The sequence below is a fragment of the Balaenoptera musculus genome, chromosome 1, assembly GCF_009873245.2.
Source record: "Balaenoptera musculus isolate JJ_BM4_2016_0621 chromosome 1, mBalMus1.pri.v3, whole genome shotgun sequence".
NCBI lineage: Eukaryota > Metazoa > Chordata > Mammalia > Artiodactyla > Balaenopteridae > Balaenoptera > Balaenoptera musculus.
The window spans coordinates 19,412,710-19,438,696 of NC_045785.1; the positions used below are offsets into that span (position 1 = coordinate 19,412,710).

Below are 25,987 nucleotides of genomic sequence, written 5' to 3' on the forward strand. Positions count from 1 at the left end.
ATGGGCCACCTGCGAAGGGAGAAGGGATGGTGGCACCTTGAAGACCTGATATTCCTCTGGGGTTCCAGCCACACACGGGAGAGGCCTCACCAGCTGCACTCACCCAGGGTGGTCTCTGGGGCCCTTCCAGATGGAGCCGGATGCACGGAGGCCAAGGCGCTGGGGATCTCCAAAGCAGTGGGGTCAGTCCTGCTCCTGTCCCCAGGCCCTGCCTCATTCCTCCCTGGCCATGGTGGGAGGACTCCCATCCTCTCCCACCCCCCACGCATACAGCTCTAGAAGTCTGGCATTGAGATCCTTCAACACATCTCAGAGTTATATTATTGTAACAAATCAGTCAAAATTTCATTTTACTGTTAAATAGTATAGAAGACAGTTTACTGTACACGGAAGTTGTGCATTAAAAACAAACACACCAAGCAAATTATAGTGCAAAGCAGTTTCCATCCCTCTCCACCTTCTTCCCAGCCCTGGGTCGGTTTTACGGAAGATATGAGTATAGCAGGTATTAACTCCTCAGCATGACAATATGTCACAACGTATCCGTACCCACCACCAAGAGGCTTACAGTAATATGGTGCCCAAACCCCTTCGTTTCCTTGTGCTTTCTAAATCAGTGTGTTTGCCTAGTACAACTTCAAAGCAGCCTTGTAAATAAGGACCCAAGCTGTCTGTACCCACTATGGGCCTTAAAAAAGACTCAGCACGGCTGCCATCACTTTGAGTCAGGGAGTTGCGGGGAGGGGTCGATTTATTTCCTGTCCCTGCCCCCACGGGGGCTTGGATGTCAGGAAGGGGTAGTAATCTGGGGAGGGGCTACAAAGTGCTGGGCACTGGGAACCCAAGGGTGCCTCCCACTGGGGCCTGGGGCCAGTCTACGACCAAAGAGGAGAGGAGGAGACACGAGGGCAATGGATTTGTAGCTGCTTCCTGAGAAGGGGTGGAGAGATCCCCCCACCTCCCCCAGCTGAAGGGAGTCAGCAGGATCCCCCCAGCAGCTATTTTGAAGAGATAAAAGCAGGGGACTGCTTTTTCCAGTGAGGGCAGGACAAGAGAAGCTGTAGCAAGAGGGGTTTGAATAAGATCACCAGAAGGACCTCCTACCCTGTCTGAGCGTGTATCTCATGTGCTTATCTGGCGGTTATTACAGGGTGCGGTGGCAGGCAGGCCACGTGCTATTACAGAGACAACCGCTAAGGAGCATTTTGTAGGGGAAATTTCCACATCCACGGAGGATGGGGCTGAAACAATGGCTAAAAGCCACATGCTGCCCAATGCTTATAAGAGTTTTGTCCTTTTCCACTTATGCCTTTCAAGAACTAAAAAATTCAGACATGGGTTTTTTATGCCTTTCTAGAACGAAAAAAACTCGGACATGCTTAAACCCTTGGGCAAGGCCTGCTTTCCCATTTGTAAACTGTAATACTTCCCCTGTGAGCACAGCAGGGGCTGAGCTGAGGCTGCCAAGCCCTTCACAGCTCTTGTGTTCTGCCATCACGCAGCCACCGTGCTCCCCCACATCCCTCCCACCTCTACCGGGACACCCACACGTCCTCTTGGACAAATGCCCGAGAGCCACAGACTTGAGATTCCAGCATCTCACCAGCGCTCCCTTTGTTCTGCACCAGGTTGGCCTTTGGCGCAAGCTGGTGGGATGCTGCTGAAGGACTGCGACCTCTTGAGGAGGTTTAGGGATCCTAACAATTCCACACTCTTGGAGGGGGAGGGATATCGTTCACTATCATGGGGCCTTTTCCTGTAAGAGATCGCGTGTCTGAAAATGTTTGACAAACTTCTTTCTCTAAAATCAGCTTTAAAAACTGGTTTTTTGTTCAAGACTGCTTTGGGAGCAGACTGGTTAAAGACGGAGAGTTGTGTGTCAGAGATTGGAAGGTTTGGCTGGGCCTTCCCAAGAGGCTGCGGGTCCGGGGCACAGCTTGGCTGTGCACAGCTTGGCTGGACCTAGGTGGGCCAGGGATGCTGACATCTGACCCCATGACCCCTTACCCCAAGGCTCTCTGGTAGGACCTGTCTGGTCCTGGTGCTCTCTCCAAAAATGGCAATTTTGAGACCAGCCTGGGGGAAAGGGACCCTTCCCAGCCCCCACTGAGAGAACAGAGGGCGAATGCCTCGGACTGGTAAAGTGCATGGAGAACCTGTCCGCAGGTGTCTTCCCCGGTTTTAGGGGCCTGCTACCGCAGGCCAGTCTGCTCTGGGGCCTGGGACCCACGGATGGCTGGGATGGGGTCGGGCCCTTAGCTGCCAGGAGTTGTAGGGAAGCAGAGCTGGGGGGGCGGGCCTGGGGGTATCCTCATTCCATCTCTGCTAGCAATTCCCTGGGGCCTCTGGAGGGGTTCCTTCCCCATCCAAACCATAAGCGAGCCCCTCTCAGGGCTGGGGGACCTTCCAGTTGTGACTCAGCTTGTGTAAATGCAGAGGGAGGGCTGGGCCCACAGGATGCGGGGGTCTCTGAGGAAGGTAAGGGTGGGGAGGTCTTTCTAGGGTCCCGAGGATAAGAGGCCAAACCATGTGGGCAAATGCCGCCTCGCTCTAGAACAGAGATGGTCTCTGTCCCAGGAGGCCTGGGCCCTGTGACAGCAGTGGGCATAGCTGGGGACAGCCAGGTCATTCCAGGGGAGGTGGCAGGAGGGGGCTACTTCTCCCACAGGGACGTGGGATGAGATGAGTAGGATCTGGGCTGGGGGCGGGGTCCTGGGGGAGGTCCCGACCCCTCTGTACAAAGACGTGGCTGGACCAGATGCTCTCAGAGCCAGCCACCAGCTCTGGGCCCCAGGACCATGGCCCCTGGGCCCACAGCTGCCGTGAAGCGTTAAGTCCCATGAGTGCCCTGAGCCTTGGAGCTGGGCCCGCCACTTGTCTGGAAGGTTCTTGGGCTCCCCGCCACCAGCGGGAGCAGTTCACTTGGACCCGGGCGGTCAGTAGGGCCGCCACACGGCCTCGTCCATGCGGCCAGGCGTGCTCAGGGCGGTAGGCGAGTTGCTGTGGCTGCCATCGGCCTCCACGCCATCGCTCTGGCCACCCAGGCTGGGGTTCATGAGGTTGCCGGTGGCGACAGAGGCGGCGCTGCTAGGGCAGGAGGCCAGCATGCGGGTGGGCGAGCGGTCGCCAGCGCTGCTGCTGCCGGCCACCATGGAGAACTGGTAAGAGCCGGAGGAAGCGCCGTAGTAGAGGTGGTAGGGGGAAGGGTTGGCCTGGAAGGGCCCGCTCTGGTTCTGCGGGGCCCCCGGGTAGGGCGGTGGGAGGTAGGTGTGGTGGAAGCGGCCGGTGGCCGGCATGCTGGCCACGCCGAGGCTGCTGATGCTCGTGCCCGAGGGGGTGGCGCTGTAGGGGAAGGCGGCCGACATGGCCCCTGGGTAATGCATCCGGGGGTCGGGGAAGCGGCTCTCCGGGAGGGTCGGCAGCGCTGCGAAGGAGCGGTCAAACTGGCGGGGGTCGGAGAAAGGGTTCAGGTCGGAGGCGCCTGGGGGACAGCAAGGAGGATGGTCAGTCACTGCCCGACACCACCCCGGCGGCCTTTCTTCACGAATGACCTCGGGCTCTGGTTTACAGGCCCATCTGGGGGGATCCCTGGTGCTACATGTGGCTCTGCTCCGACCGCCCTGAGCTGCTCGGGGGCTGGAGCCTGCTGATTCCCAATCTGGCCCCACCTAGGAAGCAGGTGCGAGCAGGGGTCTGGGCTGCAGGTGGCCCTGGGCGCTGCCGGAGCAGGCAGAGCAGGGGGAAGGCTTTTCTCTCCTCCCGGCATCCTCTTTCCAGCCTAGCCGTGCAGAGGCCTGTCGAGGGGGCAGGTGGGCTCCCCGCTGGGCTGTGGGTGCGTGGGGAGCCAAGGGCGGGGCCAGCACAGGCCGCCCAACAGCCTGGCCTGGCAGGTTCGCCCTCCCTCTCTCACTCTCGGTAAAGAGGGTCTCCAACGGTCCTGTGAGATTGGGAGTCAGGCCCTGCTCTCGCGGACGAGGAACCAGGCAGAGAAAGATGGATTCTCCTGATGCTGCACAGAAAGGACTGGAACTCATCACGAGGCCTCTGCTTTCTGCTCCCGCTGGGGTGTACGTGCGCATGCACCTGCACCTCTCCTGCCCAGGTGGGGCTCAGTTAGGTTACGGGAGCTTCCGCCTGTGCTGTGGGAGCTGGGTCCACGGCAGCTCTGTCCATCCCCGTCCCCCCGCCCCGGCCTCAGCCTGGGCCTGTGTCTCCAGGGCAGCCCTGCAAGCTGGAGCTGACTGGTGGCCAGACAGGGATCAGATGCCACCCTCACCCGCCTCCACAGCAAAGTGAGACAGACGGCAGCGAGAGGGGCTTGGTGGCCTGGACCCTGCCCTTGTCACAGAGAGACCCTGTGTCCAGCCCAGGCCCCACCCTGGCTCCCCCAGGAGTTGGCTCCAAGACAAAAGTATCCCAGCCTCTGCCCCGTACTTTTGTAATCACAGATCCCCCAAACCTCAACACTCAAAGGGGCTTCAGGATTGAGTCTAAACCCCTTGGTAGGAAGACTGAGACTCAGAGAGGGTGAGGCACTTGCCTAAGTGTCACACAGCACGTTGGACCTACACAGAATCCTAGGGCTCTCAGTCCTGAGTTCTGACACGTGCCTGAAGGGTAACTGTCCCATCTTTGAGGCAGCACAGACTGAAGGTTAACTGTGTGGTCTCTGAGGTTGGATACTTATCTTAGTTCTAACACTTACTAGCTGTGTGTCCTTGGGCAAGTCACTAAACCTCTCTGTGCATCAAGTTGTCCCACATGAAAAATGGAGACAATAACAGTTCCTAGGGATTAAATTAGTTAATACATGTAAAGTGCCTACTGAGCACAGAGCAGGGGCTTGATGAGGGTTTGTGCTGCCACTGCAGCTGTGACACCTCCTGTTCTGGGCACTCAGGACAACCGGCTCATTCAGGGCCCTGCAAAGATGAGCCCCTGACCCTGGGCCTTCCTTGTACCCTGGCCAAAGGGGTGACTCTGGGCAGCAGTGGGGAGGTGGATGAGCCCTCAGCAGCAGACTAAAGTCTGTCTGTCCCCAAGCGCTCTGTCCACCAAAGACTAGGGGCCAGAGACGGCTCAGGAGGAGCCCAGCCTCTGCCCCTGGCCAGCTCCAGGTGTGCACTGCCTGCCGTGCCTGAGGCGTGGCTGAGGCTAGAGCTGCAGGTGCCCTCAGGCCTCACTTCCCCAGATCTGCTTGAGGTGCTGTGCGACCTCAGATAAGACCTGTAACTTCTCTGGACTTTGGGGTCTTCCCAGCTAAGCTGGGGGGGTGTTCTCCTCAGCAGCAGGCTCTGGTCCCGGATGTGAATGATACGGGATGAGGCTCCGGGCTCCAGGTGGGGAGATGTGGGGGCTAGGGGCCAGGAGACGGGGGCCTTCTGGCGCATCTGGACCCTCCCTAACAGATCTCTTGGCTGGTCAGTGTTGCCCTGAAGCCTAGGGGGTCAGAGGAGCCTGGCCCCTGCCCTCATCTCTGAACCCCAGGGGAGGAGCCTTGTTGGCAGGGCCTGGCACCCCAAGCACAGCCAAGCATGAGGCTAACACCTTGCTCTGAGCCCGGGGAAGCGAGCGCTGCCGCCTGACAGGAACCCCTTTTTCAAAACAAAGGGAGCCCAAACAGGGAGCCCAGGATGCGATGGCAGGGCTGCAGCCCGGGAAACAAGGCCGTGCCAGGTGGGCCTGGGTGCGTGTGGCCCTCGGGGGTCATGTGGGCTGTGGGCAGGCCTGCCCAGCCCTGCCGCTGTCCTCTCCTGCCTCCCTCCCAGGGTGGGGGGAGCATCTGCCCTCAGCACCCCCTCAGCTCCTGCCCCCAGCCCCGCCCCCTCCAGCCCAGTAGCCCCAAGAAACCCGAGCTGGCCAGGCCGCTGTCGAGCAGCCAATCCCAACACTGGAAGGAAATGTTTATTTTCTTCTCCAAATTGCCCCAGCTGCTGTGTGGTGGCTGAATGAGGCCTTTGAGCTGTGAGAAGCCCCCATTGTGGGCAGCCACAGCCGGGGGGCTGGGGGCTGGGGTACGGAGGGGTTGGGGCCTCGGCACTGCTTGCCAGTCACCAAAGCTGGGGGGTCAAAGTTATTAACAGGAACCAAGAGAAGTGGTGGTGGGGTATCCTGAGGGGGACCCCCCAGGATGGAGTCTGAAAGTAGAGGCTTGTCCCACCAGAAGGGGAGGGCCAGTGAGAGGGACTCCCCAAGCCTGGCCCTGCCAACACCCCCGTGACAGATACCTCCTTCTTCCCACTTTACAGATGAGAAAACTGAGGCTCAGAGAGGTGAAGCGACTTGCCTAAGATCACACAGCCAGTGCCTGGCAGAGCCCGAATTCCTAGCCAGGTCCACCTGACTGCAAAGTTCATGTTCCTTCCTTGGTCTTGGTTGTCAAAAGCCCTTCCTCTCACTCCAAAGGGGACAGGCCTGAGGACGGGGAGGCCTGGCTGGTGTGAAGGGCCACAGCGGCTGCCTGAAGTCCAATGCTGTGGGTGGCTAGCGAGCACCCTGCCTCAGGATACAGCAGAAGGGGAAGGACTGGGTCAGCCACTATCCCACACAGGCCCGACCTCCTCTCCTCCCAGCCTCGGGGGAGGCAGGGGCTCTGCCTGCTGCTGGGCTAGGCCTGGCCCTGTGGGGCTGGACAGAGGGTGGGTAGGCCTGCCTCAGGCTCCGGCAGGTGCTGATTCCCAAGCCACGTCCACACAAGTGGAAAGAGAGGTGGGTTCTCCTTCCACGGGAGCTGCTGGACAGGACGCCACTGTTAGCCCCCACCTGCTGGGTTCCAGGGCCCCCTGGCTGGGCCCCAGCTCTGCCCATGTCAGGGAAAGGCCTGGAGTGTTAGACCACTGTACCTGCACAAAGGCTGGCCTGCCGGGAACGGGAGCACGGACAGCTTCTGGGCAGGGGTGGGCATGAGCCCAGAGGACCTCTTGCTGTCTCTTGAGCTCAGACCCCTCCACCCTGCAGCCCCCCTGGCTCAAGAGTTGCTGAGTGTCTCAAGCTCGACAGCCCGTGGCTAAAAGCCTGGACCTGGTGCCTCTCCCCACCTTGGGGGCTCAGCAGGGCCAAGGCCCAGCTTCCCAGGCCAGAAGGGAGGTACCGTCTCTTCACACCAGGGGGCTGCATCAAGTCCCCCTGCCGTGGCATTGTGCCTGGCACACATGGCCAGGGCTGGGGGCAGGGCCTCCCTTAATGGAGAGACCCAGTAGGGACTCCCTTGCTTCTGCCCTCAGAAGTACAGGAAGTTCCTGGGGGCAGGTGCTGTGGACACTTTGAACCTGGTCATTGATGTGCTGTGTGACCCAAGAGTGGCCCTTAACCTCTTAAGCCTCAATTCACTCATCTGCCAAATGGGTTCTAACCAGGGCCTGGAGGACCAAGAAAGAACAGACACCCACGGTGCATGACAGCAGCAGCCAGCCCTCCCGGCCGCGTCCAGCACTGGTGACGAGCACTGTCCGTCCCTGCCTGGCCTGAGGGTCAGCTGTGCACTCAGCCTCCTGCACCCCAACCCACTGGCCAAGAGAACCTAGAGAGCAGAGTAGATATTCACCATTTGACCACCTACTGAGCACCTGCTATGTGCCAGGCCCTGTACACCTGGACGGCCTGCCCGAGACTTAGGCTCACACGTGCCTGCCGTGTCCATCCGGCCAAGGCGTAAAGACTCCATCCTGGGCCTCCGCCCAGAGGCCTCCCTCCTCCTTCCTGTTTGGGAAGAGTCTCTGGGCCAGGTGGGGACCTTTCTCAGGAGGTGCTCTGTCTCTCTCCAGGGACAAAGTCACGTCACAGTTCACGAAGTTGGAGTGCAGTAACGTCATTTGAATGTCACCCGAGGCCCAGGCAGAGGCATCCACCACCACCCCGCTTTCAGATGAGGAAGCTGAGGCCTGGGGGGCCGTGGGGTCCTTGGCAGACATGTGTCTGTCTCGGGCTCCTTGGGCGAGTCCTGCCCAACTTTAACGGGTGCACTGGGGGACTAATACCCATTTCCCGCAGGGGACAGGGAGCTCCTGGAGGGCAGGGACTGTGCCTGTCTACTCATCCCTGGGGCCAGGCACCACGACGGCACAGGGCGAGTGGCAATAAATGTTTGCTGAATGAATGAAGGAAGGGCTGAGCCCAGGACCGTGTAGGAGCACTGGTGCTCCTTTATAACACACACCAGGGTGGTGCAGTCAACGACCCTGGCATGAGCTTTTGTTCTGGAGCAGAGAGACCACTTCCAGGCCCCCGCCCCCTTCTCCCACCGCAGCCCCCACCTCCCTGTGCCGTACCTTGGATGGGGGTCTGGGCCTGGCTGCTGAAGTGGCTGGCGGTGCTGAGCGAGCCTCGGGGGCTGGGCGTGCTCGGTGTCACCCGCATGCGCAGGCGCTCCAGGTCCCCGAAGCGGTCGGGGAACGCCTTGGTCTGGTCCTCCAGCTTCTGTCGATGCCCTGCAGAGCATGGGAGCCCATGAGAAGCTGGTCCCCGAGAGTCTCAGGGGGGCAGAAATGCCTTGCTCTGCTGGGAAGTTCTCCCTGAGGTCTAACCTTAGGCCTCTGCAGGGAGAACCCATAGGCCACTACCGATGTCTCTTCTGAACAGAGAATGGTCAGTACGTGCTGTCCTGGGGCTGCCATCATCTCACTCCTACCTTCTTATGCCATAGGTGAGGCTCAAAGAGGTTCCAGGCCACAGAGCCAGTAAGTTGTGGAGTCAAGATCTGAACTCAGGGTTCAAATCAAAGCCTGCGACCTACACCTCTACGTTACGCTTTTTGGCAGAAGGGGAATCTGAGGCAACAGGCACGGGAAAGGGGCTTAAGCAGGCTCCCATGGGAGGCAGGGCGAGAACCCAGGGATGCTGCCGCTGTCTGCCCCCCGGCATCCATCCTGCCCGCCATTCACATCTGCAAGAGGCATGGGAGATGGCCCCGGAATGGGAATGCTGGCTCCTCCAGCCCAGAGCTACCCTGGGACCCGCAGCACACGCCTTCTCCCCTCTGGGTCTCAGGAGGGGAAATTCACCACGATGCTGGGAAATGGAGTGGGGCGCTGTGTGAGGGGCTGGACTCCCATCTCCGTCCCGAAGCTGGGGACACGGGACCAGTGCACCTGGCTTGGGCATCGCACTTGGAGAAACTGCCAGCATTTCCCAGTATCCCTCTGCCACGGCCCACACAGGAAGGACCCCAGCCTCGTCTCCGAGACCCTGGAGGAGCTGGCAGGGTCAAGATGGCCACGCCCCTGCCTTTAAGCAGCCAGCCGAGGCCACCCTCAAGGCTTCTTGAATGACATCAGGCTTGCAGGGACCACCACCTCTCTCTCTCTCTCTCTCTCTCTCTCTCACACACACACACACACACAGACACATACACATACACACCACTTTTTCAATTACTTATTTTACATTTCACAAGCAACATGAATAGCTACAAAAATAAAAGCATTACAGGTAAGGCTAATGGCTCCTCTGACCCACCCTAAATCCCTGCCCAGAAATCCCCACGTGATCAATTTGGAGGTCTTTCTTTTCAGCCTTTTTTTGGTTTCACGTGCGTGCAAAACACAGAGCAAGTTTCTCACAGAACTTTCTTGAATGCTCTCAGCCTGGCTGTATCATTCTCTAACTTGCTCTTTCAGTAGCACACCTGGGGGCCCACCTCAGTTTCCTCATCTGATAGATGGAGAGAGTCACCCAGCCCCAGAGAAACAACCTCGGGAGCCCACCCTGGGGCACACTGAGGAGCAACAAGTGGGGGCGGGGCGGGCTCACTAAGCCTGTGGGTGTCCCTCGTTCCTCCTCGTCACGTCCCCTGGAGGCCGCAGTCTCCTCAGCCGTTCCTCTCAGATGGACACTTAGCTCGCTTCCAAGTTATCCCCCTGCCTGCAGGACTCCCAGGAATCTCTCTGTTCACACCCCTCCTTGTGCTGGGGAATTTCTCCAGGGCAGACGACTCCTCACTGAGAGGACCGGACATTCCTGGGCTCTCCTGATCAGCCTGTCAGCCGAGGTTGGCCCATTTGGCTCCACCCGACCCTGAGGGAGGAGGCCAGGCAGACAGGTGGGCCTGGTCCTCTTTTTACAGACAAGAGAACTGCAGTTCAGAGAGGTGAAGAGGCTTGCCCGAGGTCACACAGCGAGGAAAGAGGGAGGATGTCTTAGACTTGGGATCCTTGGAAAAGAAGTGTGGGGAGGGGCTGAGGGAGAGGGGAGGGCTTGCCTGAGTCCTGGGGTCTTCAGTGACACGAGGAATTTTCTAGCTTGACAGCGAAAGAAGGAGAGAGAGGTAGTGGGAGGTAAAACAAAACTCCTCACCATGCTTGCTGAGGCTTGGAAAATGGCATCCTAGGGGCCTGGAAAGTGTGAGATGACTCTTCACTGCCATTGGGAGTGAGGGGACAGAGGTGGAGGCTTCAGAATGGGCCTGATTTCTGATTTTCAAAAGGGGGATGCAATGGATTCTGGTACCCACAGGCCCCTAGTCTCGCTACACACCCCTGTCACAAGCTCAAATAGGCATCTGAGAGCCCTTAGAAATGGAACAGGTTGTCCTGGGAGCCTCAATGGGCTCAGCAAGTCACCAAGAACCAGGGACCCACTTTCTCCTCCGAGGAGGCCCCAGGCCCGAGCCCATGGGACACTCAGCAGCCAAAATGAAACCACCTGGCTCCCACCCCGGCCCCCCACTGCTACCTCCCAGGACCCTTGGCAACAGGAAAAACGTGGGCTGGGGTTAGTTTGGCTGGAGCTGGGGCCACTAAGTTAGATGACTATGGGGGCTGGGCAAGTCACATAAATGAGGCACATGGGATGGGTAGGGCCTGGGGCAGACTGGAGAGGGTGGGCCTTGTAGAAGGGGCAGTTGCCATCCCGTCCAGCTGACTGGTACCCTGATGGGGGTGGACCCAGTGTCGCCAGAGCTTCCAGTTTACCAGAAGCCATAAACCTGCTTTTATGTGAAACCTCCCATATTTTATATGTTGGCAATTAATTCAAATACTGAAAACAACAACAAAATAACTCAACCACTTTGTAGAACATGTCCTGTTCAGGGGCTGCCAGTTTGCATCCTCCAAGTTTGGGATTTCATTTGCTGGTTGGTTGTCTAACCTTAGCCATTGAGGACTGGCTAATGGATACCCCTCAGGACATGGTCTCTAGGGAAGTGCCGGAGGGCTTGGCCTCAGTCCTGATCGGCCTTGGAGGAAATGTTGTTGCCCTTGCTGCTGAGGCCACTGAAAATGGCAAGGCAATGTGGATGAGCTGGGGCATGAATGAAGTCAGAACAGTCTCAACAGGCAGGAAGCCGGCTGGATAGATCTGGAGACCGCAGACTGACCTGACAGCAGCTCAGGTGCAAAGGATCTGGGTGTCTTAGTCAACCACAAGCTTGAAGTGAGCCAGTGGGGTTACACGAAAGCTGGTGCAAAACCTCAGGCCTTGTTGTTATCGCCACTGGCTAATAAAGTCCCGTTTCTGAGTCACACTGTGCACTAAGTGTCTAGAGATACTCCTGTGGGCCAGTGGAAGGAGGGAGGGGTTCGCAGCCAGCCTGGGTCTGAGGATGGGCTCTGCCGCCTGGTAGCCTCACCCCTTTCCCCCACCTACCCCAAGCCACGGTGTCTGCATCATGGTGCCCTCGCAGGTCGTAGTGCCGGCCAAACAAGGTGACCGGACGCTCTCCACCCACCTGGGGCCCCACCATCTGCACGGTCACTTCTACCCCAGCCCGTGCCAAGGGACGCAGGATCATCATCCCCACATGGAGACCAGGACACGGAGGCCAGGATGGTAAGTCCTGTCCGGGACACAAAGCCAGGACAGCGGAGCTGGCGTCGGCACCCAGACCCAGACTCCCAGTCCAGTGCTCTTTCTCCTGACACTTCCCTTTTGGTCCCATTGTACAGATGGGGCCACTGAGGCTTCAAGATGAGCCCTACACTAAGCGGTTGGTCTGGGATATAAATCAGGTAATGTGGTCCCAGAGCCCACGCTCCATCACATGCTGTTCTGCCTTCACGTAGGGCAGACTTCCTGGAGGAGGAGTTTTAACAGCACTTAGGGAACTGCTTCCTTGCTGCTGTGGAAGGCCGGAGCCACGGCCCAGGAGGGGCAAAGGGGAGCTGAGGTGGCTCCACGTGGCCAGGGCGCCAGAGAGTCTCAGAGCCATGGGGCCTGGGCCTTCACACTGGGAGCAGAACGGAACTCCCTGTGCCCGAGGAAAGAAGATGTGCCTTCAGAATAGACCTCTTTCATTCGGCTGCCCACAGTGAGAGCTGGGTGGGGAGCCCTGGGGAGCTCACTAGGTCACCAGGGGCCCAGCCCTTTCACGCTGGGACTCAGTTTCCCATCTGCACACACTGCTCACTGAGGCCCCTCTAGCTTTGAAAGTCCCTGACGTAAGACTGCAAGACTCAGCGACTGGCCAGAATGAGGCCCCCGGAAGGAAGGGAGGCAGGGCTGCTTGCTCCCGGGCCCTCCCATCACCACCTCCTGTTGCTTCTCCTGCTCCCAGGGTTTCTCTAGTATTTATTCCCTGCCTCTTCCAGGAAGCCCCCTTCTCCCAGCGCCTCTGCAGGCTAAGAGCAGTAGCTAGCAGGAACGGAAAGAAAAACAGCGGCTGACACTTACTCAGTGCTTCCTCCACTCCACTGTCTAAGCAGTTGACACGCTCTGCCTTGTTTCACCTGCGTTATCCCCAGGAGGGGGTCTACCACTGTCCCTAGTTCACAGGTGAGAAAACTGAGGCTCAGTGAAGGTCAGGAACATGCTCGAGGTCACATAGAGGCACCTGGCCACCTTGTCTTCCCGGAGCCCATCTTGTAGGAAAGGAGCCCGGGTTTGGAAAGTCAGGGGCTCCAAACAATGGGTGTTAGGGCCCAGCCTGGGCCCAGGGCCCAGAGCAGATGCAGGAGGACAGGCCTGGAAAGAGGAAGATGAGAGGGTCTCAGTGGACTCCACCAGGGGCCCTGCCCTGCTCTGAGGCTCAGCGCTGAGAGTCCAACCCTCTAATCACACCCTGCTCTCACCCACCAAGTCCCCCTGCTCCTCTGGGCCTCAGTTTCCACACCTGTCAAGTGGTTATCATAGTGTCTAACTCCTGAGTTGAGGATGAGCTGGAGGACAGGCCCCAAGTGTTTCAAAGTAGAGCACTTTGTGCAGAGGAGGGGGACTGCCTGGGGACGGCCCCACTTCGGCCCTCTGGACCTCGCTGGGGCTGCCCGTCTGCCTGCAGCACCTGGGCTCAACTCACTGACGGCCCCTCCGACGTCACCTTGATGAGTGCTCCGATCCTCATTTATGACCCTCCAGGGCCCAGTGGCCCAGGCCTGTCCCAGGCAGCTCTTACCCACTGGGCCACAGTTGTGTCACCTGTGAAGTGGAGCTCACACTCTAACTCCTGAGGGTGTGGACAGGCCGGGAGAATTAAACAGCCCACCTGGCCTTGGCACTCAAGGAAGGCACTCTGGGTTCACAACCCCTCCTCAGTGGATCTGGACAGTGGGAGGGCCCAGCCTCGCAGGTGTGTGAGAAGGATCAAAGTTGGGGGAGGAATACTGGGGCCCAGCCAGGCGAGTGACTCACCCGGGGTCCAGCGGCAGGAGCCCGAGGATGAAGGCTGGATTCCAGGTGGGGCTCCCTTCCTTCCATTCCCGGGGCATCTCTCAGCACCGGGCCAGCACCGGGTCCCCACACCTGCCAGGTACCTGGTGCTTCAGGGGGAAACCCAGGGGCCATCAGGGCCATGCCCTTGCCTTCACACTGGCCCGACACAAGCCCCCGTGATGAGAGTGGCAACTGCTTGAGCAGACATCTACGACATGCCAAGCACTGTGCCAGGCAGGCCACGTGTGTCGTCTACAAGGGCCACGATCCTCTGAGAGGCCGCTATCATCACAACCATTTTACAGATGGGAAAGTGGAGGCACGTGGTCAAGGTCAAACCTGGACTGGTCAGCATGTTGCATGGAGCTCAGCTGCTAAGGTCTTGACTTCCCAAGACCTCCAAGAGAGCGGAGCTGGGTTCCTTGGCAGTGAGGCCCGACTGGCAGGAGGCCAGCTCAGTGTCCTGCTGCGGTGGGGTGAGGGGGGCAGGAGGCCAACGGGAGCAGGGAGCGGGGAGAAGCAGAGCTGGGCGGGGCCCCAGGAGCAGCATGGTCTGCAGGCAACAATGTGGGTCCCAGCCATGGGGCCCTTCTCCCATCTGAAGCCACTCAGCCACCTCCTTGGCTGCCCGGCCTGGCCCTGGTGTGGCCACATCCCATACACAGCAGCCACTGTCTGTCCAGCCGTGGGGTGGGGCACCCGGGCCCAAGGCCGGCTCTGCGGCCTGTCAGGAGATTTACACCCGGCTCCTAACAGCCGAGCAGAGTCGCAGGCGGGGGCTGAGCCCCAGGTGGTCTGTGGTGAATCGGCCCCCTGTGAGCAGATGAAAGCCAGTTGGTGGCTAGGCAAGGAACCAGGCGGGTGGGGGGCCAGCAGCTCTCCCAGGGGCACAACTGGGGCTTCCAGTGGCCTGGGGTTGATTAGGGGAACCGGGGAGGCCCGAGGTTAACCCCTTCCCTCCTGCTGGGTGCACTCCCCCTGGGGGCGGGGGGTCCTGGGAGCCAGGGGCCGGGAGCAGTCACCTCTCCTCAAGCCGGGCATCCCTCCAATCCTACCTGGAGCTGAGGACAGACCTGTGGCAACTTTACGACAGCCACAGTCCTAAAGTTGCAGGCTCAGGGTCACTTTTCCTGCCCTCGTCGTCTCCCGCCCCCAGCAGCCCCAGTGGCTGTCTGCTCACCTCCTTCAGGCCTCTGCTCAAATGTCACCTCTTCAGGAGGCCTCCCCTGACCCCTCCTGCTGTGGGTCCCAGCCCTGCACTCTCCACCGCTCCCCCCCACCCCCAGCTTAGATTTTCTTTGCAGGACTTCTCACTACCTGAAATTAAACTAGCTAATCATCTGTTTACCTTGTTTATTCATTCAACAAATATTTACTGAGCACCTACTAAGTGCTCACGTCTGTGTTCCAGGGTCTACATCAGTGTCTGGCAAAGCAAAGAACCCCCACCCCATGGAGCATATATAGTAGTCAGGGGAGATGAAAAATACGTGAAATAAATGAGTGAACTATATAGCATCTTAGGAGGTGATAAGTAAAATGAAAGCCGGGAAGTGTAAGGGCAAGAGGGGGATGCCTGTGTGTTTGATTAAAACAGCGTGGTCAGGGGAGGACTCACTGAGAAGTGTGAGTAAAGACTTCAAGGTGGGAAGCACACACGAGCCACACGTCTGGGGTTGCTGGGGGAGGCGTGCCCCAGGTAGAGGGAACGGCAGTGCAAAGGCCCTGAGGCAGAAGTGTGAAGCTGGGCTTCCCTGGTGGCGCAGTGGTTGAGAGTCTGCCTGCCAATGCAGGGGACACAGGTTTGAGCCCTGGTCTGGGAAGATCCCACATGCCGCGGAGCAACTGGGCCCGTGAGCCACAATTACTGAGCCTGAGCGTCTGGAGCCTGTGCTCCGCAACAAGAGAGGCCGCGATAGTGAGAGGCCCGTGCACCGCGATGAGGAATGGCCCCCACTTGCCGCAACTGGAGAAAGCCCTCACACAGAAACGGAGACCCAACACAGCCATAAATAAATAAATAAATAAATAGAATATTTAAAAAAAAAAAAAAAAAAAAAAAGAAGTGTGAAGCTGCCCAGTTTGAAGACTGGTCAGGAGGCCAAGGTGGCCAGAGTTGGGTAAGTGAGGAGAAGGGTGTCAGAGAGGAAGGCAAGGGGTAATGGGCACAGATCAGGTTGGGCCTCGTGGGCCATGGTGACAACAGCACGGTTTACCATTTCTCCCCACCCCTAATGTGTGAGACCCAAGAGGGCCAGAGCCCGTCTGTTGGGTTCACTGCAGTGTCCCTAGCTTCTAGAATTGTGCCTGACACAGAAAAATATTTGTTGAAATCATCCCATGTACACTTTGGGGAAGAAAGGGCCCCCAGGCAAGATGTCAGAACCGCCCCCGCCCCCTGGCCTCAGGCAGCATGGAGAACCTGCGTCCTGCCCTCTCAGCTACAGCACCTGCCAAGCCTGGGAGACAGGGTGAGCGGTTCCCAAACTGCGGTCTACCCCAGGCTCGCCAGGCGCTACGCCGCCTGCTGCCCCGTATATTGGATCCTGCTCCGCTGCTTCTCTACCAGCCCCCAGTGACTCTGAGGGACACCAGCACCGAGAACCTCAGAAACCAAGGCCACACAGGCAGGAAGCCACCAAGCCAGCCTTCAAACCCAGCCGGCCACCTGGCTGCAGACTGGGCACGCTCTGCAGGGCAGCAGAGGGGAACGACCTGGCCACAGAACCCACAGCCAGGCCTCGGGGATCTGCAGGCGCCCCTCCCTGGCTCCCGGGACCAGTCTCTACTCCCACCCCTCCCCACAGAAGGCTCAGCCCTCACACGGGGTCGGGGGTCACAAAGCAGGAGAAAAGCCCAGAAGGGAAACCCTGTGATAATCCACCAGGGTTGTTGGGTACCTCCTGCAGGCCAGGCAGCTGTAATTCACGTAAAGCTCACAACTCGCCGGAGCAGAAGCTAATATCATCCCCATCTTACAGATGAGCACACTGAGCTAGGAAGGCCCTTCTGAGTGGCCCTTGTTTCCCTGAGCCCCAGGGTGGAGCCCCCGGGGTGCACCGAAGCTCACCCTTAGGCAAGTGGCTTGGCCTCCTGGCCTGTCTCCTCCTGGGGTTGTCGAGGATCAATGAAGAGACTCTGGGGGACTTCCCTGGTGGTCCAGTGGTCAAGACTCTGCGCTTCCAAGGCAGGGGATGCAGGTTCTATCCCTGGTTGGGGAACTAAGATCCCACATGCCGTGCGGCACGGCCAAAAAAAAAAGAGACTCTGCACAGGGCCTGGCACACAGGGAGTGCTCGTTGACCAGCAGCAGCTGAGCTGCCCTCTGACCACTTATAGGTGGGGAAACGGAAGCGGGGAAAGGAGGAGGATTTGTCCAAGGTCGCAGAGTGAAGGGCAGGTTGGGGCTGGAACCCAGGGTGCAGGTGAGACCTGCCCTGAAGGCCGGGCAGGGGGAAGAGCAAGCAGGTGCTCAGATGGGAGACCGGGAGATGTGCCGCCTCCTACATCTGCTCTTTTCTATAAACGAGCCTCTGCTAAGATTTTGTTTCAAGTCATTCTAACACCACTGATCTGGCCCGTACCGCCTTGCTTCTGACTCCAGCTTCTCTCCGCTCCTGATTTCTTTCCCTTCCTCTTGCTGCCTTGACCTATGCCACCCCTTCCCCTACCAGCTCACCCTGAGAAGGGGCTGTCTCATGTCTGGGGGACCTTGGGAGAGACGAGCAGGCAAGGACTTGACTGGGGGCTTCCAAGGGCAGGGCTGAGCCTCCACCCTCATCCAGTGGCCTCGGCTGGGGAGCGGGGGCAGCTGCTCTGGGCGGGGCAGGGCTGAACGTGGAGGGTTCCGAGGGATTCCAGGCATTGGCCGGTCCCTGGGAGCCTTCCCACCAAGCTCCCAGCGCCCTCCGCTCACACGCCGCTACACAGTGGGTGCTCACTGTTCTGTGCAGTGGCTCCTAACGGCTCATCATCACGTTGAGCCCAACCGTGGATCCCATTCATCCCGATTCTGCCCCTGGAGACTTAGACTACGACACCACCTCCCTCAGCGGAGACTTGATACCTCTATTACTACGGCCTGGGTTTCTCAGCAGCCACCCTGCTGCTGACCAAGAAACGTTCACCATCGGCTAATGGTGCTAGTGGTGGGAGTACAGAGGGGATGCCAGGTACCAGGGATAAGAGAATACCACAGATACAGAGACTCACAAGGACCCTCCCTCTGCTACAGCCAGATGCTATCCACAAGCCATCACTGATTTCCAGGCCTGCAGGCCGGGTGGTATCATCCCACTTCCCGGAGGAGGCAGCTGAGGCCCAGAGAGATCAGAGACTTGCCCAAGGTCTCCCAGCCAGGCAAGCTGGCTCAGAATCTGCTCTCTGTACCAAGGGCCTGTGGCTCACAAGGGCTTCCCAGCCATCACCACCTTGAGACCCTTGGGGTCACTGACCCGGTTCACAGATGACAAAACTGAAGCCAAAAGGGAGCCATGATTGTCCAGAGCCACAAAGCCCAAGGCCAGGGGCATGGACCCATCCACATCCAATCCCAGCAGGAAGGACTCAGCAGGAATCTGGCCAGGGCAGGTGCCAGCTGGGAGGTGAATAACTTGGGCCTGATCACCAGGTTCAGGAGCCCGAGGCGGGTTGGAGGAGGTGGCCCTGAGAGGCCTACAGGGAAACTCTTCCAGGGCCACCGGGCCCAGCTCTGAGCCTTTCCCAAGTGGCCAGGTACTGGAGTGGGCCCAGGAACTGGACTGATGGGGAGCCAGGCCTGGGGGGCCCTCACTGGCGCTGCCCTGGTATAGCCACACCCCGTTCTCAGCCTCCTGCCTCAGGCCCACTTAGCCCTGGAACTGGAATTGAAGGCTGCCTCTGGGAAGACTGGCGCCTCCCTGCACCTGAGACAGTGTGAGGCCCTGGTCAGGTTCTCAACATCCCCAGGGCTGGATTCTCTCCTCCCTGGAACCTAGTGACCCTTGGTTCAGGATCCCATGAGACAATAAATGTGAGAGGGTTTTCTAAACTGTAAAGGGCCACAGTTACAAAGAGAAGGACAGGGCAGCTCTCAATACACCAGGCATGAGCATGCTGTGAGTGGGGGCCAGTCCACACAAGAGCTCTGCTCAGAGCTCAGGAAGCAGCCAGTCCAGTGACGACCAGCTGCTTCTTTGTTTCACTCATTCATTCAGGGAACACAGGCCTCAGGCCCACTGTGGCAGCTGCCCCTCCAGTTTCCCCAGTCTGAATCTGCAAACTCCAGGTCATTCAGCAGGCAGAAGCAATGAAACACAAACTTTCTTTGATGCTAAAGTGCACGGATCAGGGCTCCCTGCACAGAATATGTGCTCAATAAATATTTGCAGAATCAAATTTGCATTCCTGATCTTAAGATGTGGGTCCTGGGGTCAGAGTGTCTGGGCTCTATGTGACTTAAGTCACATGCTAAGACTCAAAGAACGTTTCCAAGGAGGGGATCTGGCCTTGCAGCCTGAGCAGCCCCTACTTCTGATGGCTCCCTCCCTCCGCCACTGACAGAGGAACCTGGGGTGGAGTAGAGCAAACCCGGCCCAACCTCCACCCCCAAACACACACACACACCACACACACACACACACACACACACCACACACACACACCACACACACACATACATAAACACACCACACACACACATACATACACACACCACACACACACACCACACACACACACATACATACATACACACCACACACACACACATACATACACACACACACCACACACACATACACACAGACACACCACACACACCACACAGACACACCACACAGACACACCACACAGACACACACACACACCACACACACACACCACACACACCACACACACCACACACACACACCACACACACACCACACACACACCACACACCACACACACACCACACACACCGCACACACACACACCACACACACACACCACACACACATACCACACATACACCCACACACACCACACACCACACACACACCACACACACCGCACACACACACACCACACACACATACATACACACACCACACACACACCACACACACACACCACACATACACACACACACCGCACACACACACACCGCACACACACACACACCACACACACACATACCACACATACACACACACACCACACACCACACACACACACCACACACACACACTGCACACACACACTGCACACACACAACCACACACACCACACACACCACACACACTGCACACACACATACCACACATACACACCACACACACACACACCACACACACACATACATACACACACCACACACATACCACACACACACCACACACCACACACACACACACACCACACACACACACACCACACACACACAACCACACACACACCACAGCACACACACACACAGCACACACACACATACCACACATACACACACACACACACCACACACCACACAGACACACACAAACACACAAACACACACACACACAAACACACACCCATCCTTTTCCTTTCCTTAAAGGTTGCAAATCCATACTCCCCCAGCGAGCCCCCAGTGGGCAGTCATCCCTTGGGGTACGGAGAGCCAAGGGTAGGTCAAGTTGATTCAGTCAACTCCTCTTCCCAGCTTGGCTTCCTACAGCCCGGGGCTAAGCACAGGCACACAGTTGGTGGGGTGTGGAGCGGAGAACTGCAATCCGCCACAGCTCCCAGGATCCAGTGCCATCTGTCTGACCTCGGTGACTGCCCTTCCCCCGCTGGGCCCTCCTCCCCGACCCAGGGGCTCAGTGGCTCTGGCACTTACGTCTGGGCTCCCGGGGTCCATCCACGGTCACCTTGATGGCTCTGTGGTAGGTGGCCACTTGCGTGGGGTTGGTGAACACGGTGATGGTCAGTGTGAAACTCTTCCCTGGGGAGAGTGGGGAATAAAGAAGAGGTTGGCACCTGGAACTATTCACAACACCCTGAAGCCTTCATCTTCCAGAAGGAGCAGGTCTCTCTACTTTGAACCTGGGCAGAAGATAGGGTTCTGGGTAAAATTCAAGCTGCTGGGGTTGGCATTCAAGGCCCCGGGAGGTCTGGCATCAACTTTATCACATTCCCCTGCCCCACGCTCTGGCCACCCTGGCTTGCTTCCCCCCTGCTTCTTGGCCTTTGTTTGTGCTGTTCCTTCTGTCTAGAGACCCTTGTGATTTTGGGGTGGGGAGCTCAGATGAGTACATGTTTTTTTTTCATGAAAATAATTAGTGATCTTTATAGAAGACTTTGAGAACACAGAATATATAAAAAAGAAGAAAAAAAAAATCACCCACAGTTCCACTAGCCAGAGATAAACACTATTAACATTGATTTGGGTGTTCTTTCCTGCAACCCTTTTTGGGCGAGTGTGTGTTTTTACATAGTTGCAATGACACTAAAATAAGTATTTCCGTACCCTCTTTTTTGTTCACTTAACACATCATAAGCACTTATGTCATTAAAAATTCTTCATAAACTTCATTTTTAATGGCTGCAAAACATTTCAACTCATGGAAGCCTCGTCTTTTACTTATCCACCTCCTTACTCTTGGGTGTTACCTTGCTGCTAATTTCTTATTGGCGTGTGCAGCTGGGGCTGAAAAAGGACTGATTTGGGAACTGCAGACATTTCATTTGTAGACACAACTGTTATTTCCAGAACTCTGTTCTATTTTTAGATAGACATTTGGCTCCAAAGTCTCCATTCAAAATTCCTGAGAGGGGAGAAAACTTTTAAAATCATCGTTTTTGTTTTACCATTTAAAATAAAACGAAAATGGCCTTCTGTTTATAAAAATCTTTGTCTACATCTCTGCTTATTTCCTTAGAATAGATTCCAAGAAGCGGTGAGTGATTTCATCGCATCAGAGGGTTGGGATGGATTCAGGGGCATTAATCTCTGCGGTGAGATGACTCTCTGGAGAGGATCATCGTGATTGGTGTGGGCCCGAGTCTACCGTGATGCTGTCAGCATCTTCGTGACCTCATCCATCAAGGTGGAAGATCTCTTAAACACTCTTGACTTCGTCACCTTTGCTCTATTACTAGTGAGACTGAAAATTTTTATATGTTTATCATCTGTCCTAATCCAACACAAATCATTGCTTCATGGTCTTTCATACTTTTCTATTAAGGTTTCAATGCCTTAAGGAAAAATCACTCTATCAAGCTTGTTAACACTTTCCTTGTCCTATTTGTGGCAGTCGGTTTCCCACTTCACTGGCCTTTACATTTCGCTTTCTGACACCAAGCTGATTTGCATTTTCAGTTCTACCTCTTGCTCGTGATTTCTCCTGTCATTTTATGTTTAGAAAGGTTACCTTCAATAAACACCATCCTCTCTACCTTCCACGTTGAATTCTTTGATTCTTCTGGGGGTTTACTGGTTGGGTTTTTCTTCAAAGGGCACCCCAATTTTCCCAGCACCTTTACTGAAGTGAGAGCCCCCCTCTCCCGCCCTGTTCTCTACCAGCATCAAAGCCTCCATGCGTGTGAGGCTGGGGAGGGGTGTGGGGGGAGCTTCGCTGATCCTCAAGTCACATTGGCCTCCTCCTGCTCTGCCTCTGAGCACCCCTATCTCTGGTCCCCAGTTACAGGCCTGGGGACTCCCCGAGGGCAGGGGCTGATGGCCCTGTGCACCTGTGTCCCCCCAGGGCTGTCCTCGTCCTCCCAACACCTCTCCAGGGCAGGCAGGCCTGATTCCATATTCCCACTTCACAAGTAGGAGACGAAAGCTTGGGGGGGGGCGGGGTGTGAGAAACGATAGCTTAGCATGGCTGCTACTTGTTGATCCGGTGATGGAGGGAAAACTCCAGCCTCAGAAAGAGGACAACCCAGCACAAAAGAAAACCAGCCAGGCTGCCGGGGCCACACCCAGGAACCCAAGGGCTTCTGAGACTGGGGGGATGTAGGGGGGTAGGGGGACAGACGGGGTTTAAATTGAGGTGTGACTCGAACTAGGGAAGAGTGGGGCCTCTCTGGAGGGATTTGCCAGAGCTGCCAGCTGGAGGCAGGGGTGGAAATGCAACCCACTCCTGACCTGGAGCTCTGGGCCAGAGACACCCACCTGGCCCTCACTCAGACAACAGGGGTGCTTTCCATGCTTTCTGGAAACAGGAAGTGCAGAGGCCTCCCGCTCCAGGCCCCACCCTTCCCGGGACCCTCCTTCCCCCCTACTGCTTCCCCTCACTCTGAGGTCTTTTCCCTCCTGAATCCTTCCCCCTACCAGTCAGGCCCTCTCCAGGGGTCCCTGGGCCTCTGACCCTTCCGTCACCTCCTTGGTACCGCAGGGTGCCAAGCTGATGGGTAGTTTAGGTTGACAGCCCAGAGCCGGATGGGCCCCTGTGCCCCGCACTTGCCAGCTCCCTGAAGTGCTCTATTTCTCACCTTACTTCCTTCAGGTCATCACTGAAAAGTCACCTTTCCAGTGAGGCCCTCCCCGGTCACTTTATCTAAAGGAGGCATTTTTAACTTGGCATCCCTCTTAGAATTGAGTGGGCTCGAAAACTGGGATAGGAAAAGAAAAAAATGGCAACTGTATTGTCCCTAGCCTCTAGCTGAAATTTAGCATCTCTCTTAAATATGAACGTAGACAACAAACCACAGAGGCATTACAGCAGTCCCTGTGACCTTGTCACCAACAGACGTCACAGATATTTACATATCACATTACAGACGTTGCAGATTTCTTTAAATATCTTTCATGCTCGTCACAACTTCAAAGTTACGGTCGTCATCAAACCCGTTGCTAGATCTTGTTATTTAACAAGCTAACAAGGCAGCGCATTTATCACAATTTTTAAAAACGTTTTGCTATGTTTTAACATAATTGGTTTTCATTGCCATCCTTTGTATTTTATTTCATTCCTTAAAAAGCACTATTCTGAGACTGTCAAAGGGGTCCATGGGGTGATGAAAGGTTAAGCTCACTCTGAAGCATCACAGACCTTCCCACTCCCACTCGATCTGCTTCAGTTTCCTCCTGATGCCTATTACTTCTAATAATCTACCTACTTATCTATTTAGTCTCCCTTTACTAGATTATAAGCTCCCTGGGGGCCAGAACTTTTGTCTTGTTCACTGCTGTGTCCCCTAGGACAGCATCTGGCATATAGTAGGTGCTCAATAAATGTTTGTTAAATGAATTAAGGGCAGAGGTTACTGCTCCCATTTTACAGATGAGAAAACTGAGACTCACAGAGGGGCAATGAGTTGACCAGGTCACACAGTATCCAGGCAGAGCCCAGGAAGGTTAGAATGTACTGGAGCCTGCCCCTCCGCACCGACCCTGAGCACCTACTCCTGGGGAGTGAGGAGCCTCCACCCCACCAGGCAGCAAACCACAGGCTAGCCCTGAGGTCACCAGCCCACCTTAACAGCTTCCTCCCAGTTTCCAGGCCTGACACCACCCCTCCCAGGTACCCACAGAGACCAGGGAGGGAGGAAGGGAGGGGCTGGCACTTGGGAGCAGGAGTGGGAGGGAGGGGCATGTGTCAGGTGCCACAAGAGGCAGGGGCACCACGAACCACAGGTGGGGAAAGCTGTCTCCCTGAGCGCCCGTCACCTCTCTCTCCGCCTGGTGGCAAACCCATCCGCCCACCTCTCCACTCTCTTAGAGCAGGAAGCTGAGAGGACAAAGGAGGTGGACAACGGTGCAGAAACCCGGGGCAAACTCGCAATCAGCCGGGAGCCCAGGAATTGCAAATCAAGGTGCTCCCACCGGCCCTGGTAGGAGGGGGAGAAGTCCTAGTCTGGAAATAGCTGCTCCTTGGGGCTAAGAGTGGCCCTAGGCGTTCCCGCAGGACCTGGGTCCCTGGATGGAGCCGCAGGCACAGCGGGGTCTGGCAGTGCGCCCTCGGGCAAGTCCCTGTCTCTCTTTGCCTGGGTTCCTGTGGGACAAGCCCCACTCACTGGGGCCTCATGGACAGCGGGAGGGGACATCTCTGGGGGCCTCTGGATTTGTTCAGTGTCGACCAGGAAGCCATCCACTCCTCCCCCACCAGTGGTCCCCCTAAGGCTACACCTACACATTGGCTCCCAAATCTGTCTCCACACACTACGGTTTCTTTTTCACCAGTTCATGACAGTTCAGGAAGTCATGTTGTTTTCATCTTCACCTAGGCCAGCGGCCCCCTCCTAGACAGCATTTTGGGGATGTGTGCTGCGTGGTCCTCAAGAGGTGGGATGTGGAAGGCGGGGGGTATGCAAATGTCTAGCACTGCACAGGGCAATCAACTATTCACTCTTCCCGTGTGGGAAAAACTTGCTTATGTAGATTCTCTGAGCCATGAGCCTAACTCAGTTTTACATAAAACAAGGAAAAAGTTTTTACACTCTTTTAATATCTACTGAATTTTCTGGGAGGGAAGACAATTCCTTTTCTTTAAAATTTTGCTCAGACTCTTGCCAAGAATTGCTCACAGCTTCAGCAAATCATGTCATTGACGGCAGTGCCACGTTCAGACTTTGAGTCATGTACACCTGGCCTGTCGGGCCGGCCGCAGGGGTCACGGGGCTTCGGCTAGAGGTGCAAACACCCATCCACCTCACAGTGTCTGTCATCTCGCCCCAACATTTACATATTCAAATAGATACATTATTATAAGTTACTTTTCCTTTTTCTCTCCATTATAGCTATGGAATTATATAGATTTTGAAAATGCACATAGGTGGCTAGATTAAGTTATCTTGCGTGTTTCAATTGTAGGATGGTAGAGGGCGCGCTGCAAAAATTTGTTGTAAGAAGGGGCACTGTGTCCGGCAGGGCGGGGACCTTGGCCCTAATCACTGCAGGAGAATGACTTGGTTTCCTTCCCTTCCTTCTCTTGGTTTACACCTTCAGGCTTATAGTGAGACCTCTGTGGTGGTATTGTGTGTACGCCTTGTACGGAAAGCTATCTTCTTGGAATTAAGACAGATTCAAGGAATAAAATGCAAGGAAACAAGCAGAAGTTTCCTTCTGGTTTCTTAGTTCTGGCAGAAGTCAGAGAGCCAGGGAAAGGCTCTGAGTCCCAAACCCCAGCCTGTCCTGACTCCTAAAGTGGCCCAAACTGTCTGTGTCAACCACGGATCTGTTCCTCAGAGGGAATTTCCCAGTGGGCAGGAGGGCCACAGCAGATGCAGAGCTGCATGCCACAGGACCCCTGTGTCCTCCTTCCTCACTGCCAGCCGCCTCCACTTCTCCCACTCGACACTTCACACTTTCTGGGTTTCCCCCACCCCCGCCCAAACCACACCGTAATCAGAAAATCAGTGACTGTCACCATTCAAAGGGACTGCAAAGATCTCCTCCAGCCCCAGGCATTTGAAGTAACAAAATCTCTGACCTGTATCCAGCTCTCAGCATGTGCCAACTGAT

At 56.5% G+C, this 25,987-nt stretch overlaps 1 protein-coding gene across 1 annotated transcript in view; it reads right to left on the reverse strand.

Annotated features, from left to right (window-relative positions):
- Positions 1–394: 394 nt before the first annotated feature.
- The window catches only part of RUNX3 (RUNX family transcription factor 3), a 30,231-nt gene continuing 4,638 nt past the window's right edge, over positions 395–25,987 (reverse strand). The window contains exons 3-5 of the mRNA XM_036842389.1: positions 20,417–20,521; positions 8,268–8,426; positions 395–3,481 (exon numbers count right to left, since the gene is read on the reverse strand). Coding sequence (XP_036698284.1) covers positions 2,937–3,481; positions 8,268–8,426; positions 20,417–20,521 — 809 coding nt within the window. The 3' untranslated portion in view covers positions 395–2,936. The remainder of the gene's footprint in view (positions 3,482–8,267; positions 8,427–20,416; positions 20,522–25,987) is intronic.